The 18,181-nt window shown below is 50.1% G+C and overlaps 1 protein-coding gene across 1 annotated transcript in view; it reads right to left on the reverse strand.

Annotated features, from left to right (window-relative positions):
* LOC124711287 (histone chaperone ASF1) overlaps positions 1-17,792 on the reverse strand; it is a 42,875-nt gene extending 25,083 nt beyond the window's left edge. The window contains exons 1-2 of the mRNA XM_047241291.1: positions 17,656-17,792; positions 16,309-16,494 (exon numbers count right to left, since the gene is read on the reverse strand). Coding sequence (XP_047097247.1) covers positions 16,309-16,473 — 165 coding nt within the window. The 5' untranslated portion in view covers positions 16,474-16,494; positions 17,656-17,792. The remainder of the gene's footprint in view (positions 1-16,308; positions 16,495-17,655) is intronic.
* Between the last annotated feature and the right edge of the window lie 389 nt (positions 17,793-18,181).

Below are 18,181 nucleotides of genomic sequence, written 5' to 3' on the forward strand. Positions count from 1 at the left end.
TTTAACTTAAAACTAAAAATTCCAATCATATACAGACCGACAGACTGCAGACAGCTGAAGGTCATAATGTGTAATGGGCAGACATCTTTCCAAATCATCACACAGGAATTCCAAACTGCATCTGGATCCACTGCAAGTACTATGAGAGTTAAGCAGGAGGTGAGAAAACTGGGATTTCATCATCGAGAGGCTACTCGTAAGCTACACATCCGTTCCAATAAATGCAAAACGACACCTCGCTTGGTGTAAGAGCGTAAACATTGGACGATTGAACAGTGGAAAAAACAATGTGTGGAGTGACGAATCATGGTACACAATGTGTCGATCCGATGACTGTGTGGGTATGGCAAATGCCTGGTGAATGTCATCTACCAGCATGTGTAGTGCCAACAGTAAACTTCAGAGGTGGTGGTGTAACAGTGTGGTCACGTTTTCCATGGAGGCGGCTTGCACCCCTTTGTTCTGCATGGTACTATCACAGAACATGCCTACACTGATGTTTTAAGTACCTTCTTGCTGTTGAAGAGCAATCTGGGAATGGCAATTCCATCTTTCAACATGATCGAGTACCTGTGCATATGCACAGCCTGTGGTGGAGGGGTTATACAACACTAACATCCCTGTAATGGGCTGGCCTGCACAGAGTCCTGACCTGAATCCTGTAGAACACCTTTAGGATGGTTTGGAATGCTGACTTCATGCCAGGCCTCACCGACTGACATCGATACCTCCTCTCAGTGCAGCACTCTGAAGAATTGGCTGCTATTCCACAGCAAACTTTCCAGCAGCTGCTTGAAGATATGCCTGAGAGAGTGGAAGCTGTTATCAAGGGTAAGGATGGGCAAAGGCCATATTGAATTCCAGCATTACCAATGGAGGTCATCAGGAACTTTTAACTTATTTTCAGCCAGGTGTCAGAATACTTTTAATTACATAGTGTAAGAGGTCAGACTGTTGTTGTAAGGGGAGCCACCACCACCACCACCACCACCACCACCACCACCACCACCACCACCACCCCTCCTCCTCCTCCTCATAGGTTGAGGAGGGCAACAGGCTTCTGCAAGATCCAGCTGCCGAAAGAGAGTAGGCATCATTAAAGCACAGCGGAATGTGTGTCCCACATAGCAGTCCTCCAGCCCGGTGGACATCCAGAGAAAAGGGAGAGGGCGAGAGGGGGAGAAGAGGAAGGTGGGGGGGAGGGGGGGAGAAGAGGAAGGTGGGGGGGAGGGGGGGAGAAGAGGAAGGTGGGGGGGAGGGGGGGAGAAGAGGAAGGTGGGGGGGAGGGGGGGAGAAGAGGAAGGTGGGGGGGAGGGGGGGGAGAAGAGGAAGATGGGGGGGGAGGGGGGGGAGAAGAGGAAGATGGGGGGGGAGGGGGGGAGAAGAGGAAGATGGGGGGGGAGGGGGGGAGAAGAGGAAGATGGGGGGGAGGGGGGGAGAAGAGGAAGATGGGGGGGGAGGGGGGGAGAAGAGGAAGATGGGGGGGAGGGGGGGAGAAGAGGAAGATGGGGGGGGAGGGGGGGAGAAGAGGGAGATGGGGGGGGAGGGGGGGATGGGGGGGAGGGGGGGAGGGGGGGGAGATGGGGGGGAGAGGGAGATGGGGGGGAGGGGGGGAGATGGGGGGGAGAGGGAGATGGGGGGGAGGGGGGGAGATGGGGGGGAGAGGGAGATGGGGGGGGAGGGGGGGAGATGGGGGGGAGAGGGAGATGGGGGGGAGGGGGGGGAGGGGGGGGGGAGAGGGAGATGGGGGGGAGGGGGGAGGGGGGGGGGAGAGGGAGATGGGGGGAGGGGGGGAGGGGGGGGGAGAGGGAGATGGGGGGGAGGGGGGGAGGGGGGGGGGAGAGGGAGATGGGGGGGAGGGGGGGGGAGAGGGAGATGGGGGGGAGGGGGGGAGGGGGGGGAGAGGGAGATGGGGGGGAGGGGGGGAGGGGGGGGGGAGAGGGAGATGGGGGGGAGGGGGGGGGGAGAGGGAGATGGGGGGGAGGGGGGGAGGGGGGGGGAGAGGGAGATGGGGGGGAGGGGGGGAGGGGGGGGGACGAGGGAGATGGGGGGGAGGGGGGGAGGGGGGGGACGAGGGAGATGGGGGGGAGGGGGGGAGGGGGGGACGAGGGAGATGGGGGGGAGGGGGGGAGGGGGGAGATGGGGGGGAGGGGGGGGAGGGGGGAGATGGGGGGGAGGGGGGGAGGGGGGAGATGGGGGGGAGGGGGGGAGGGGGGAGATGGGGGGAGGGGGGGAGGGGGGAGATGGGGGGGAGGGGGGGAGGGGGGAGATGGGGGGGAGGGGGGGACGAGGGAGATGGGGGGGAGGGGGGGACGAGGGAGATGGGGGGGAGGGGGGGACGAGGGAGATGGGGGGGTGGGGGGGGGCGAGGGAAAAGGGGGGGAGGGGGGGAGCGAGGGAGATGGGGGGGAGGGGGGGGAGAGGGAGATGGGGGGGAGGGGGGGAGGGGGAGATGGGGGGGAGGGGGGAGAGGGAGATGGGGGGGAGGGGGGGAGAGGGAGATGGGGGGAGGGGGGGAGAGGGAGATGGGGGGAGGGGGGGAGAGGGAGATGGGGGGGAGGGGGGGAGAGGGAGATGGGGGGGAGGGGGGGAGAGGGAGATGGGGGGGAGGGGGGGAGAGGGAGATGGGGGGGAGGGGGGAGAGGGAGATGGGGGGGGTGGGGGGAGAGGGAGATGGGGGGGAGGGGGGGAGAGGGAGAGGGGGGGGAGGGGGGAGAGGGAGATGGGGGGGGGAGAGGGAGATGGGGGGGAGGGGGGGAGAGGGAGATGGGGGGGAGGGGGGAGAGGGAGATGGGGGGTGGGGGGTGAGGGAGATGGGGGGGGGGGGGGGAGAGGGAGATGGGGGGGTGGGGGGGAGAGGGTGATGGGGGGGAGGGGGGGAGGGAGATGGGGGGGGGGGGGTGAGGGGATGGGGGGGAGGGGGGGTGAGGGTGATGGGGGGGGGTGTGGGAGATGGGGGGGGAGAGGGAGATGGGGGGGGGTGTGGGAGTGGGGGGGGGAGAGGGAGTTGGGGGGGGGAGAGGGTGATGGGGGGGGAGTGGGAGATGGGGGGGTGAGGGAGATGGGGGGGGTGTGGGTGATGGGGGGGGAGTGGGGATGGGGGGGAGAGGGAGATGGGGGGGAGAGGGAGATGGGGGGGAGAGGGAGATGGGGGGGGAGTGGGAGATGGGGGGGAGAGGGAGATGGGGGGGGTGGGAGATGGGGGGGGGAGGGTGATGGGGGGGGGGGAGATGGGTGGGGGGGAGGGTGATGGGTGGGGGGAGAGGGAGATGGGTGGGGGGGTGGGGTGATGGGGGGGGTGTGGGTGTGGGGGGGGAGTGGGAGATGGGGGGGGAGTGGGTGATGGGGGGGGAGGGGGATGGGGGGGGAGGGGAGTGGGGGGGGAGTGGGAGATGGGGGGGGGAGAGTTGGAGATGGGGGGGGAGAGATGGAGATGGGGGGGGAGAGATGGTGATGGGGGGGGTGAGATGGGATGGGGGGGGAGAGATGGAGATGGGGGGGAGTGATGGAGTGGGGGGGGAGGATGGAGATGGGGGGGGGTGATGGGATGGGGGGGGAGTGATGGAGTGGGGGGGGAGAGATGGAGATGGGGGGGGAGAGATGGTGATGGGGGGGGGGAGATGGTGATGGGGGGGGGGAGGATGGAGATGGGGGGGGAGTGATGGAGATGGGGGGGGGAGTGTGGAGATGGGGGGGGTGAGATGGTGATGGGGGGAGTGATGGAGATGGGGGGGGAGAGATGGAGATGGGGGGGGAGAGATGGAGATGGGGGGGGGGTGATGGAGTTGGGGGGGAGAGTTGGAGATGGGGGGGGAGTGATGGAGTTGGGGGGGGGTGGATGGAGATGGGGGGGGAGATGGTGATGGGGGGGGAGAGATGGGATGGGGGGGGGAGTGATGGAGATGGGGGGGGAGAGATGGAGATGGGGGGGTGAGTGGAGATGGGGGGGGTGTGTGGGATGGGGGGGGAGAGATGGAGATGGGGGGGGAGAGAGGAGATGGGGTGGGGAGTGAGGAAGATGGGGGGGGAGAGAGGAGATGGGGGGGGAGAGAGGAAGATGGGGGGGGGGGTGTGGAAGTGGGGGGGAGTGGAAGATGGGGGGGGAGAGGAGATGGGGGGGGAGAGGAAGATGGGGGGGGGGAGAGGAAGATGGGGGGGGAGAGGAAGATGGGGGGGAGAGGAAGATGGGGGGGGAGGAAGATGGGGGGGAGAGGAAGATGGGGGGGGAGAGGAAGATGGGGGGGGAGAGGAAGATGGGGGGGAGAGGAAGATGGGGGGGAGAGGAAGATGGGGGGGAGAGGAAGATGGGGGGAGAGGAAGATGGGGGGGAGAGGAAGATGGGGGGGAGAGGAAGATGGGGGGGGAGAGGAAGATGGGGGGGAGAGGAAGATGGGGGGGGAGAGGAAGATGGGGGGGGAGAGGAAGATGGGGGGGAGAGGAAGATGGGGGGGGAGAGGAGATGGGGGGGGGAGAGGAAGATGGGGGGGGGAGAGGAAGATGGGGGGGGAGAGGAAGATGGGGGGGGGGAGAGGAAGATGGGGGGGTGTGGAAGTGGGGGGGAGAGGAAGATGGGGGGGAGAGGAAGATGGGGGGGGAGAGGAAGATGGGGGGGGAGAGGAAGATGGGGGGGGAGAGGAAGATGGGGGGGGAGAGGAAGATGGGGGGGGAGAGGAAGATGGGGGGGGAGAGGAAGATGGGGGGGAGAGGAAGATGGGGGAGGAGAGGAAGATGGGGGGGAGAGGAAGATGGGGGGGAGAGGAAGATGGGGGGGAGAGGAAGATGGGGGGGAGAGGAAGATGGGGGGGTGAGGATGTTGGGGGGGAGAGGAAGATGGGGGGGAGAGGAAGATGGGGGGGAGAGGAAGATGGGGGGGAGAGGGGGAGAGGAAGATGGGGGGGGAGAGGGGGGAGAGGAAGATGGGGGGAGAGGGGGAGAGGAAGATGGGGGGGGAGAGGGGGAGAGGAGATGGGGGGGGAGAGGGGGAGAGGAAGATGGGGGGAGAGGGGGAGAGGAAGATGGGGGGAGAGGGGGAGAGGATGATGGGGGGGAGAGGGGGGGAGAGGGGGAGACTTGGGTAGGAAGGACGTGGAAAGAACGTACTGGAGGTAAAATCAGAAATCATCGACAGATGGTCTAGTTGGCCATATTTCAGAGGAGTCTAAAGGTAGGATAAATAATCAAGGGACTTTTACTCCTGATCTTTTTTCCCTTTCTTATAACCCGGGCAATCTGATGAGCCTGAGGAGTGACAGCTGTGACGAACACACACAAGCAGGTGCTTCCCTCAGGAGTGGGTGTCCGCACTCACCATGGAGAGGGCTCACCATACAGCGGGAAGACATGTGCCCAAACCACAAGCACATCATGGGTGGAGGGACATTGGGGCTTCACATCACACCTGGAAGACATAACCTTCACTTCTGAGCTGGCACCTCCCTCAATCAGTTTGAAGGAAGAGGTCTCTATGAAAAACAACTTCATGAACCAGATCCAGAACTCCCTGAATTTGCAAGAAGTAATGGATATCAGCCAGTGTATACATGCACAAAAAAAAGGAAAAAAAATCCCTGATTTCTCAGCTAAAAATACACTTATTCTTTCTTTTCTCAGACGTTATGTCTGGTCAAAACTGGAAAGTGACGCGGACGTTGATCAAGGGTGACTTCCTTTTAAATGTATGGTATATGTTACATTGCATTTAGGAACTTTCGGGTAATTGAACATATATCAATAATTACAGATTTCTGTAGTTGTATATACAAGTTTGGATGTAGCTGTATTGCATTGATGTACTGGTGGCTATTGTGTGGTATGACTCCTGTAGTTGATAGTATAATTGGTATAATGTCAACTTTATCCTGATGCCACATGTCCTTGACTTCCTCAGCCAGTTGGATGTATTTTTCAATTCTTTCTCCTGTTTTCTTTCGCATATTTGTTGTATTGGGTATGGATATTTCGATTAGTTGTGTTAATTTCTTCTTTTTATTGGTGAGTATGATGTCAGGTTTGTTATGTGGTGTTGTTTTATCTGTTATAATGGTTCTGTTCCAGTATAATTTGTATTCATCATTCTCCAGTACATTTTGTGGTGCATACTTGTATGTGGGAACGTGTTGTTTTATGAGTTTTATGTTGTAAGGCAAGCTGTTGATGTATTATTTTTGCTAAATTGTCATGTCTTCTGGGGTATTCTGTATTTGCTAGTATTGTACATCCACTTGTGATGTGATCTACTGTTTCTATTTGTTGTTTGCAAAGTCTGCATTTATCTGTTGTGGTATTGGGATCTTTAATAATATGCTTGCTGTAATAACTGGTGTTTATTGTTTGATCCTGTATTGCAATCATGAATCCTTCCGTCTCACTGTATATATTGCCTTTTCTTAGCCATGTGTTGGATGCGTCTTGATCGATGTGTGGCTGTGTTAGATGATACGGGTGCTTGCCATGTAGTGTTTTCTTTTTCCAATTTACTTTCTTCGTATCTGTTGATGTTACGTGATCCAAAGGGTTGTAGAAGTGGTTATGAAATTGCAGTGGTGTAGCCGATGTATTTATATGAGTGATTGCTTTGTGTAATTTGCTAGTATCTGCTCGTTCTAGAAAGAATTTTCTTAAATTGTCTACCTGTCCATAATGTAGGTTTTTTATGTCGATGAACCCCTTCCTCCTTCCTTTCTGCTTAATGTGAATCTTTCCGTTGCTGAATGTATGTGATGTATTCTACATTTGCGGCATTGTGAACGTGTAAGTGTATTGAGTGCTTCTAGGTCTGTGTTACTCCATTTCACTACTCCAAATGAGTAGGTCAATATTGGTATAGCATAAGTATTTATAGCTTTTGTCTTGTTTCTTGCTGTCAATTCTGTTTTCAGTATTTTTGTTAGCCTTTGTCTAGTTTCTTATTTTTTTCTTATTTTTTATTTTTATTTTTATTATTATTTTTATTATATTATTATTATTATTATTAAAGTACTACTTCTCAAACCACCATTGGTAACTTTTTCACAACTTATCAGGAATAGTTTATCTGAATAGTTGCCAGAGATCACCAGAAGACAGACACTAGTGCGCGAGCACAACTATGATAACACAAAGCTTGTGCTTGCTCTGTTCATATGCCTCTTGTTGGCTTTCTGTTTGGAATTTTGAGTGTAGTGTGGTCAAGTGACCATGTGCAACATGTTTGGACGGGACATATATAGTTATTATACTTAGGGCAAATGTTTTATTATATTCTATCCCTATAAGGAATGCCAAATAAGGAAACAGCACTTGGCGCATTATCAGATCTTTCATTATGGCTAAAGAAACAGGAGCCCCTACCTGGTATTAAGCTTCAGAATACGAAGCTGTACACTTGAAATTCATCAAAGAGTTGAAACTGAGCAATAATATGGAATGAAACACTCCATTTCAAATAATAAAACAAAAAATAAAATCAGAAAACAAATGGCCTGAGGTGCTGGAGTTGGTAGAGTTGTGTTTGTTGTTTTTGTCGTTAGCATCCGGTCTGACTTCAGAAAAGGTAAAAAACGAAAATGGAAACCAGCAGCAATGGGAACAAAACTCAAAAAATTGGAGAAACTAAAAGCAGAAGGAAAGCTTAAAAAACCTCGACAGAAAGGGGTTGGTTGTCCCCAAAAAGAGCTTCAAATGACTGACGTCATCTCACTGGCACTAATAAACTCAAGAACACGATCGGCTGAGCGCGTGTCATCTGCTAAAATGGACGATATTTCAGGCGACAGCTGCAGACAGGCGCGTAACGAAGTAAAATAGGGGCACTCAAGTAAAAGGTGTCTTACCGTCCACAGCTGAGAGCAGTGGGGACCGAGTGGGGGAGAATCGCCGCTTGCTGATGGCTAAAAAGACAGTGCCTATCCGGAGTCTAGTTAAAATTACCACCTCCTGACAACGCGTTCGTGAGGAAGAGGTCGAAGTACAGGGAAGAGCTTTCACGTCCCGCAACTTATTATGGGGAAGTGTGGACCAAAGTGCATGCCATAAAAGAACAACACGACGACATAAAACACTCCATAGATCGGCGGAGGGAATCGTGCGAATAGCTGATCGAAGAAGAGAGACTGCAGCCTTGGCCGCTATATCGGCCGCCTCATTTCCACAGATACCAACGTGTCCAGGGATCCAGAGGAACACCACCGAGACGCCCCCCAAGTGGAGCAAGCGTAGGCAGCCCTGAATCCGGTGAACCAGAGGGTGGACAGGGTAGAGAGCTTTGAGACTGAGGAGAGAGCTGAGAGAATCTGAACAGATAACATACTGTATCCGCTGATGGTGACGGATGTATTGGACAGCGTGAAGCTCCGCAGTATAAACCGAACACTGGTCGGAATGCCGAAATCGATCTGGAGTGTCGCCAACAATATAGGCACTCCCTACACCTAACGATGTTTTTGAGTCATCAGTGTATATAAATGTGGCATCCTCCATTTGTGCGCGTAGAGCAGAAAATGCCCGACTATAAACAAGTGAAGGGGTACCATCCTTGGGAAACTGACAAAGATCACGGAGCAGGCAGGTCCGGGGACAGAGCCAAGGCGGTGCTGTACCCCAAGTTGTCAAGAAAGTTTTAGGAAAGCAGAAGGAAAGAGAATGGAGCAGTTGACGGAAGCAGACTCCCGGTGGTAGTAGGGAGGAAGGGCGGCCTGCATACCCTAAATCCAAGGAGGCGTCGAAAAAACGTCATGTGCCGGATTAGCAGGCATGGAAGACAAATGGCTAGCATACCGACTTCGAAGGACAGCTCGCCGATTGGACAGCGGAGGTTCAGCAGTCTCAGCATAAAGGCTTTCCACAGGGCTGGTGTAAAAAGCTCCAGACACTAAACGTAATCCACAGTGGTGGATAGAGTCGAGACAACGAAGAATAGACAGCCGAGCAGAGGAGTAAACTATGCTTCCATAGTCCAATTTCGAGCGCACTAAGGCGCGATAGAGGCGGAGAAGGACCACTCGGTCCACTCCCCAGGAGGTACCATTCAGGACACTGAGGGTTTCGAGGGATTGCAGACAGCAAGCCGAAAGATAGGAAACGTGGGAGGACCAGCACAGTTTTCTGTCAAACATAAGACCCAAGAATTTAGCGACGTCCAGAAACTGAAGGTTGACAGGTCTTAGATGTAAGGAAGGTGGAAGAAACTCCTGACGTCGCCAAAAATTAACACAAACGGTCTTACTGGGAGAAAAGCGAAAGCCTGTTTCGATGCTCCAAGAGTGGAGGCGATCGAGCCAGCCTTGAAGACGTCGTTCAAGAAGGCTGGTCCATTGAGAGCTGTAGTAGATCGCAAAATCGTCCACAAAGAGGGAGCCCGAGACATCAGGAAGGAGACAATCCATAATTGGATTTATGACAATGGCATACAGTACAACACTTAGCACGGAGCCCTGGAGTACCCCATTTTCTTGGGAGAAAGTACAGGAGAGAGTAGTGTTCACCCGCACTTTAAATGTGCGTTCTGCCATAAATTCACGAAGAAAAAGGGGCAACCGACCACGAAAGCCCCAAGAGGACAGTGTGCGGAGGATGCCTGTCCTCCAACAGGTATCATATGCTCTCTCCAGATCAAGAACTATTGCTACCGTTTGGCGTTTCTGGAGAAAATTGTTCACGATATAAGTGGAGAGAGCAACAAGATGGTCAACTGCAGAACGATGCTTTCGGAAACCGCATTGGGCAGGTGTTAAAAGACTGCGGGACTCCAGCCACCAAGCTAAACGGCAATTCACCATACGCTCCAAAACCTTACACTACTCGTGAGAGAAATGGGGTGATAGCTAGAGGGGAGATGTTTGTCCTTTCCAGGTTTCGGAACAGGAACGACGATAGCTTCCCGCCATCTCCTGTGTAAAGTACTGTCGGTCCAAATTCGATTATAAAGGCGAAGGAGGTAATGCAGACTATGGTATGATAAATGCAGCAACATTTGGATGTGGATACCATCCGGTCCTGCGGCGGAGGAGCGAGAAGAATAGAGTGCATGTTGGAGTTCCCACATGGAGAAAACAGTATTGTAGCTTTTGCTATTTTTAAAGGAGAAAGCAAGAGGTCGCAGTTCTGCTGCGTTTCTTCGGGAGAAACGCTGGCGGGTAATTTGAAGAGCTCGAAATCTCAGCAAAGTGCTGACCCAATGAGTTAGAAATTGCGACAGGGTCCACTAATGTATCATGCGCGACTGTGAGCCCAGAGACCGGGGAGAAACTAGGTGCGCCTGATAACTGCCGAATCCGACTCCAAACTTCCGAAGAGGGAGTGAAGGTGTTAAATGAGCTAGTAAAGAAGTCCCAGCTTGCCTTCTTGCTATCACGGATGAAGCGACTGCATCGCGCACGTAACTGCTTATAGCGGATACAGTTGGCCAAAGTAGGATGGTGTCCGGAAACGCGAAGAGCACGTCACAGCTCACGTATTGTGTCACGGCATGCCTCGTTACACCAAGGAACTGGGTGGGCGCCGGGGCCATTCGGAGCTGCGAGGTATTGAACGTTCCACAGCTGTAAGAATAACGTCTGTAATATGAGTGACCTCATCATCGACGCTAGGAAAGTGACTGTCATCAAATGTCGCTAGAGACGAAAAAAGTGACAAATCGGCTTGGGCAAACTTCCAGCGTCTTGGGCGCATATATGGCAGTTGTGGCTGCAATCTAAGGATACATGGAAAATGGTCACTCGAGTGTGTATCAGCAAGGGCGAACCATTCGAAGCACCGAGCTAGCGGAACAGTACCGACCGAAAGGTCCAAATGAGAGAAATTTGTCGTGGAGGCAGACAAAAATGTAGGGTCCCCAGTGTTGAGGCAAACAAGATCCGCTTGGTGGAAGACGTCTAGCAATAGTGAGCCACGCGGGATGTGGAGATCCCCAAAGCGGGTGGTGGGCATTGAAGTCCCCAACCAGCAAATAGGGGGGGGTGGAAGCTGACCAAGAAGATGAAGGAGATCAGCTCGTGCCATTGATGTGGACGATGGAATGTATACAGTACGAAGAGAGAAGGTGTATCCAGAAAGGGAAAGACGGACAGCGACTGCTTGGAAGGAAGTGTTTAAGGAGGAGGAGGAGGAGGAGATTAGTGTTTAACGTCCCATCGACAACGAGGTCATTAGAGACGGAGCGCAAGCTCAGGTGAGGGAAGGATGGGGAAGGAAATCGGCCGTGCCCTTTCAAAGGAACCATCCCGGCATTTGCCTGAAGTGATTTAGGGAAACCACGGAAAACCTAAATCAGGATGGCCGGAGACGGGATTGAACCGTCGTCCTCCCGAATGCGAGTCCAGTGTGCTAACCACTGCGCCACCTCGCTCGGTGGAAGTGTTTAAGGGGATTGGGTGATAATGGAGAGAATTATGGAGAAGAATCACGAGTCCTCCATGTGCTGGAGTGCCTTCAACAGAGGGGAGATCAAATCGGACTGACTGAAAATGGGGGAAAACAAAGCGGTCATGGGGACGCAGCTTTGTTTCCTGAAGACAGAAGATGACTGTTGAGTAGGATCATAAGAGGATTGTCAATTCATCCCGATTGGCTCGAATGCCGCAGATATTCGAATGGATAATGGACATAGGGCGGACAGAAAATGGAAGATGTGACCAAAGTTGCCATCAACGACTGCTCAGAGCTTGCGACCGACAGCGTGGAACGGCACTCAGCCGAAGGCAGAAGATCCTGATCCATAGGTTGTTCAAGAGCAGTTCCTGCCACCAGCGATCGGACGGTTGATCGGCCGCCAGCAGTGCGCCTCGGCGACACAGAAGACGGCCGAGGGTCGTTACCACCAGGTGGTGCTGTAGATGAGACACGCCGTGGTGGAGGAGAGGAACTGGGTTTCTTATTAGCCTTCTTGGAAATATGGTGTTTAGATGGAGAAGGAACCAATGGTTGTGAAGTTGGGGTACGTAAAAAATCTTCACGAGTATGCTCTTTTTTGGAAGTCCGGGTGTCTGATTTTTGGGATCGAGATTTAGCAGAACCCGATGAAGGGTGAGCCATAGAGTGAGCAGGCAAAAGTGGGGAGGTTGAACGGGCGATCTTTGCGCTGGCTGATCTGACGACAGTGTCACTAAAGGTGAGATCACAAGTCTGCATGGCTGCCTCCTTTGTTGGCCGAGGAGAGGCAAGGACAGTGCTGTATTTTCCTGTCTGAGGCACAGTGGGCTTTCGACTGGCGAATAATTTTCGAGCAGCAAAGGTGGACACCTTTTCCTTCACTCTGATATTCTGAATGAGCTTTTCATCTTTAAAATGGGGTAATCTCGAGAGGTCACCCATACAGTTAATGCAACGAGGGGATGGAGGTGGACAAGCACCCTCATGGGCATACTTGCACATTTGGCCGGGTTGGAACAGGACTGGCTGGTATGATTGAACCGGTGACACCAATAGCAACGCGTAGGGTTTGGGACGTAGGGGCAAACGGAAATTATCTCATAGCCCGCTTTTATTTTCGATGGGAGTTGAACTCTGTCAAATGTCAAGAAGACAGTATGGGTTGAAACGATGTTCGTGTCAACCCTTTTCATGACTACGAACAGCCGTTACGCCCTGGTCAGACAGGCAGTGTTGAATTTCCTCGTTGGACAGTCCGTAGAGGGAGCGTGTATAAACGACTCCACGTGAGGAATTTAAAGTGCAGTGCGCTTCCACCCGGACAGGGAAGGTGTGGAGCAGCGAAGTACGCAGCAATTTTTGTGCCTGGAGGGCACTGACTGTTTCTAACAAGGTGCCATTCCGTAATCTGGAACAAGACTTTACAGGACCTGCAATTGCGTCGACATCTTTCTGAATAATGAAAGGGTTGACCGTGGAGAAGTCGTGACCTTTGTCAGACCGAGAAACAACAAGGAACTGTGGCAACGATGGAAGAATTGTCTGTGGCTGAGACTCAGTGAACTTACACTTGTTAGCAGACATAGTGGAAGATGAGGAAACCATTGCGGAAGACTCCCCCATGATTACCGGTGTCTCTGATGACGCGCTCCTCCCTTGTGGGGGCCCTCTCTGAGGGCACTCCCGCCTTAGGTGATTGTTCACACCTCAGGTCACACCTCCCGAGAAATGGATAGAGGGACCAATCGGCACTTTCGGAAGGTATCAACTCGGGTAATCATCCCTCCCTGGGCCTGGCCGTTACCAGGGGGTACATACGTGTCCTACCTGTCTACCTGGGGCGGGGAATTACGCGTTACCCTGTCACCGGCTACGGATGAAATTGCGTGGGTCGGCCTTCAGACACGCACAGGGAGGAAAAAAGAGAAAGGGAAAACAAAGAAAGGGAAAGGAAAGAAGAGAGGTCTCAAGTGCCACAGCGGAGAGAAGGGTAAAGAGAAGAGGCAAGGAAAAGAGAAGGACAAAGGAAGGATGAAGACGTGCAAGCAGAGAAAGCGAAGAATGTGTTACATTTTCGAGTGTCCATCTCCGGACGTAGGCACAAAACATACTCCCAGAGGGGGGGGAAGGGAAGGAGAGGAAAGAGCCATAGGTGAGGGGAGGGCGAAAATGGGGGATGGGGAAGGATGCGGAAAAGGAAGGTATGCAGCCTGGAAAGGAAGGAGGGCCACATTAGCTCGGGGTTCCGTGCTCGCTACGCACATATCCACGAAAGAGTTGTGGACGCCCTGGGGGGTTGGTGGTGCGTGTGTGTGAGGGGGGGAGTACTAAAGATGAGGCCAAAAGCTGTATTTGTCTTAATTGGGCCTGTCTGCAACTTTATTCATCTTTAAGTAGACATCTGTCTTTTCCTAGATTGATACAGAATACGGATGGAGTTTCCATTGTTAAACAACACATTATAGTCTTCTGTAATCATGCAATTGTATTTTAATTCATCTGAAAGTCCTAGTGCAGACCAAGTTGCAGGGAAAGTATTTCACTGCAAGCCAATGAGCCTGGCCCTCCTCCCAGGGTGTACCCAGAGAAGGTAAGGCCACAGAATCATAAGAAGCAGCACTGAAAGAGCCATTACCAACTGCATAACAGCTGTAGGCGAATGACCAGCTGTTTGGAGCTTGATACATTTCTTACAAATACCATTTGCTATGATACCATCCACTCTGACCAGGGGCTCTCCCCACAGGTGCCATCCAGCCACAGCAAGAGCCATCTGGCACAGTGATTGTTGCCAGGAGTCCTGATGTCCCAGAATGACAAGCAACTATTCCTAGGCATACAAGGGGAGGCAACAGCTCAGGTATCAGAAGTTTAGTCCCTGTGCTGTCAGCGAGCTTGGCCAGGTGGGTACTTAATAGCCCCACCACGAGGACTGGCTAAACTTGCTGGTGACCAAATGGGACAGAGGGGCTACAGCAGGGAAGGAAGATGGAAGGAGAGGTATCCACACCGTAGATGTTAGGGAGAGATTTCTTCCCCAAATGGCTCACATTATAAAGAGAAAATTGGAAAGTGGAGGTCAAACCCTAAAGGGGGACCAAAAATGCCAAAAAGGTAGGACTGAAAAGAAATGGCAAGGGGAACAAAAACCAGAAGGAATTCAAGAGACTTGTTGGATAGTCAGGTCAGTGTAAGTAACACCAAGAGAGGAGAAGCAATGAGGACAGGGAGTGGCACTGGGTAGAAAATTCAGTCCAGGAAGAAAGGGCCGCAATAGGTCCAGGATATGTGTGCACCATGCACTAAAGAACTGTGAGCCCTAGGAGCAGAGGGGCAGGATTGTAATTATATAAAGATGAGTGATATATAGTCACGGTGTAAATTTTGAATAGTGGCAATGGTAGACAGGGCATTCATCTGTTAAAATACATAGATTATCTACGAAACAATGGAAAAGCCAGGACGGAATGTAACAATATTACGACACTTGCATAGTCACACAAAACCACAGTCTCTGGCAGCTGAAGCCAGTTTGGCTTATATTGTGAAAGTCCTTTTGTTGTGCCTATCTGTGACTCAGCATCTCCGATATATGGTAAGTAGCAATATCCTTTTCATAATACTGATAGATTATCTATACATAGGCAAAGGAAAAATGGTTATAAACCTGCAACAAAAGCAGGCATAAAGGCAATGTAATTTGCACACCAAAATTGAAATCTTTGACAACTATAACTTGTTTCGAGTTGCATTTAGTCTTGCAAGGCTGCCTTAAATTACTCTGACAAAACTATCACATGTTCCCTTTTGGAATGGAGGTTGTGATGACAGATCTGTCTGTATCAAAGGCTAGGTTGGCAGTAATTAGTACAAGATACTGGTGAAGACAAAATTGTGTGTTGAGTAGTTCAGCTACAGTTACTCATGTAGAGTGTCCTTAAAATTAGTTTTATTGTTGTACTAAAATCGCAAAAATCTTAAGATCAGAACTACTCTATGGTAATATTACTACCAGGATTTGGCACTATTACAACTCACTGCTACAAAACATGTCTGCCAATAGCTCTCAGTTGGTCATTTATTACCTGCTGTTAGTTTCGTGTACTCCCATACCACAATGGTGAAGGCTGTGACTCCTACTCCACGAAACAATGCCCCAATTCTAAACTTAAATACTGTCACACTACAGACAAACTTTATATGAGCAGCACATTTCCTTTATTTGGGTATGTAGCATTATCTTCTACTTTGATATACCTGCAATGTCGCTATCAGCAAGGTAAAGTCCACCACAATGACCAAGACTGCGGTAGCTAATTTTAATGTTTGGAAGCGAGTTTGTTGTAAAGAAAAATAAGTAGCTAAAAAAAAAAACTCACTCAGTTAACAATTTATGAAACAGTCAAATGCACTGTGCAAAATAATTAAGGAAACAATGCACTGTCCTACCACCTTCCAAACAGGATGCCTAACAGTAAGGGTAAGGCAATGTAATGCTGTCTTATCAAATTATCAACTTTACAGGAAATGGAAAATTAAGTCAGTACCAGGAAGTTGCTGTAGTTATTGCTATATATTCCGAAGGCCACACTGATGGCAAGTGGGGAAAAATGGTCAAGAAATATAACAGCAGGTTCAACGAACATCAGCAGCGGCACGTTTTCACATTATTACACTACCTGAATTAACTATAAATGCTAACCTGCTTATATTTTCAGTACTAAATATTTAATGTACAGTGTTTTCAAAACCAATGACATTTGTGGAAGTATAGCACTGAACACATTTGTTAGCTTTCAATTTTCCCCCCCATCTCACTGGAAGTCAACTTAGCCCAGAATATTCTTGTTAATTTTAAGAATTTTTTGTGTTTCACACCGTTCGTTGATACTTACATTTCTGTCAATAGTGGTATGCTAGTTTTGCCCTGTAATATACTGAGCTTAAAGCACTTCTGCTTACCTGATCAAATGCTTCACTTTCTGCAGAACCAACATAAATTATTTTCCATTCGAGATCTTCCTGGAGATCTTCTACACACTCAAATGTTATTTCAAACTGAAATGGATTCAAGAAAGCTGATGGATTGTCGAGTACAACAACATTCATCACCTGGACTTTAGCCATGTTTTAAATGCACCAATGTTCCTGTAAAGAATAAAAAAGTTTCCTGAGCACTAGTACAATTAAAGAACAATTTACATTCTCATAACAAACACACACACACACACACACACACACACACACACACACACACACACACACACACACACACACACACTCTCTTCAACAATGTTTCAAACTACTAATGGTTGGTCGATATTTCCAACATGTTATTTGTGAAGTATCAGTCCGCATCACAGGAAAATGTTTCTGGCCAGCTACTGCATGGCACAGCAAATTTTGATCTTTAGGCTGGGTTGAGATTTTTGTATGTGGTATGAAAATTGACTAGGTCTGGCAACTAACACTAACTGGCACCTAAGTAAGCAGAATGCATGTGGAATACAAAAAGTACAAAAATAAGATTCACTGCATAAAACAGTCTTAAGAAGGAAAGAACAGCAATTGCTTGAACAATAAATTTACAAGCCAATACAGCAGACTTTTTTTTTATTAAATTCAATAAATAACGTATTTTCAACATAATTTCATTCCGTTATCTTTACATAATCCATTGAGCGTTGAACCAATGCTCCTCTTCTGAAGGTACTATCTGAGATGCTGTTTTAAAATGCAAGCTTTGAAATTAATTTTTTTGTCAAAATATGTAAGTCCATCACACTATGAAATCGGTTTTCTGAAATTTCAAGTATTTCTTTGAAAGATATGGTGTTACACATGTGCAAAAAATGAATGCAATCTTCCAGTCATCTTTCCTAACAAGTTATTCCCACTACTACTTATATAGTATGTTTTTGTCAAATAAACACACCTTTTAAAAATTTACAAAAACCTTTGAGCATTAACAGGCAACAGCACTTCACTACATATGTAACTCATCACTAGATACTATTGTGAAGCAAATGACAACATATTACAATAAAAACTTCCTGCTATTATGGATAGAGTCTTAATAAGAAAGGCAATTACACACATGCACCCAACAATTACAGGTTCTAGTGGGATCTTTATAGCACATGAGCATAAAATGGTACATATCTGAGCAGTGCATTGGTAGTAAAATTCAAAATTAAAATGTATTAAAAGGGCATTAACAGTTCACCAACAGCCTACTAATAAATTATAAAACAAGGAGTTTAAACTACTTACAACACCAATTATCCCTTTTATGAAACAATGTAATACCTTTTCAAATGCCAGCAGGTTTGTGCATTGTCCACACGTATGTTTGTCCTACACCACCTGTCCCTACAAGATGATATCCCAGTTCCTCCAGAGAATCTAGGACCTCACGTGGCACTTTGTCACAGACGTAAACGTAGCTAAAAAAGAACAGACATAAACAGTACATGGTTATCAACCATAAAAGTTGCCAGATAAACAATTCAGGACTTACAAGTTATTCCCAGGATCAACTTTTTTAACAGCGCCAAGTTTAAGCATTAACTCCGGATCAGAATTCTCATCACCGACAATCGTTGGGCCTCTTTCCTATATAAAGGAAATAACAACTCAAGATTAGTCATGCCACGGCTCATTCGTTATATACAGCATGCTTTTCCACAGCAACACTCCAGCGTGTATCTATCGTGGAAGGACAGGAGAAACTGGCTGAAGCAATGACAATATACACAACGGTTGGAAAATTTCTAAGCAAGGAAGTATGCACAATGCTTAAAAACATAGGCATAGTGTGCACAGAATAAAAAAT

The sequence above is a fragment of the Schistocerca piceifrons genome, chromosome 8 (assembly GCF_021461385.2).
Source record: "Schistocerca piceifrons isolate TAMUIC-IGC-003096 chromosome 8, iqSchPice1.1, whole genome shotgun sequence".
NCBI lineage: Eukaryota > Metazoa > Arthropoda > Insecta > Orthoptera > Acrididae > Schistocerca > Schistocerca piceifrons.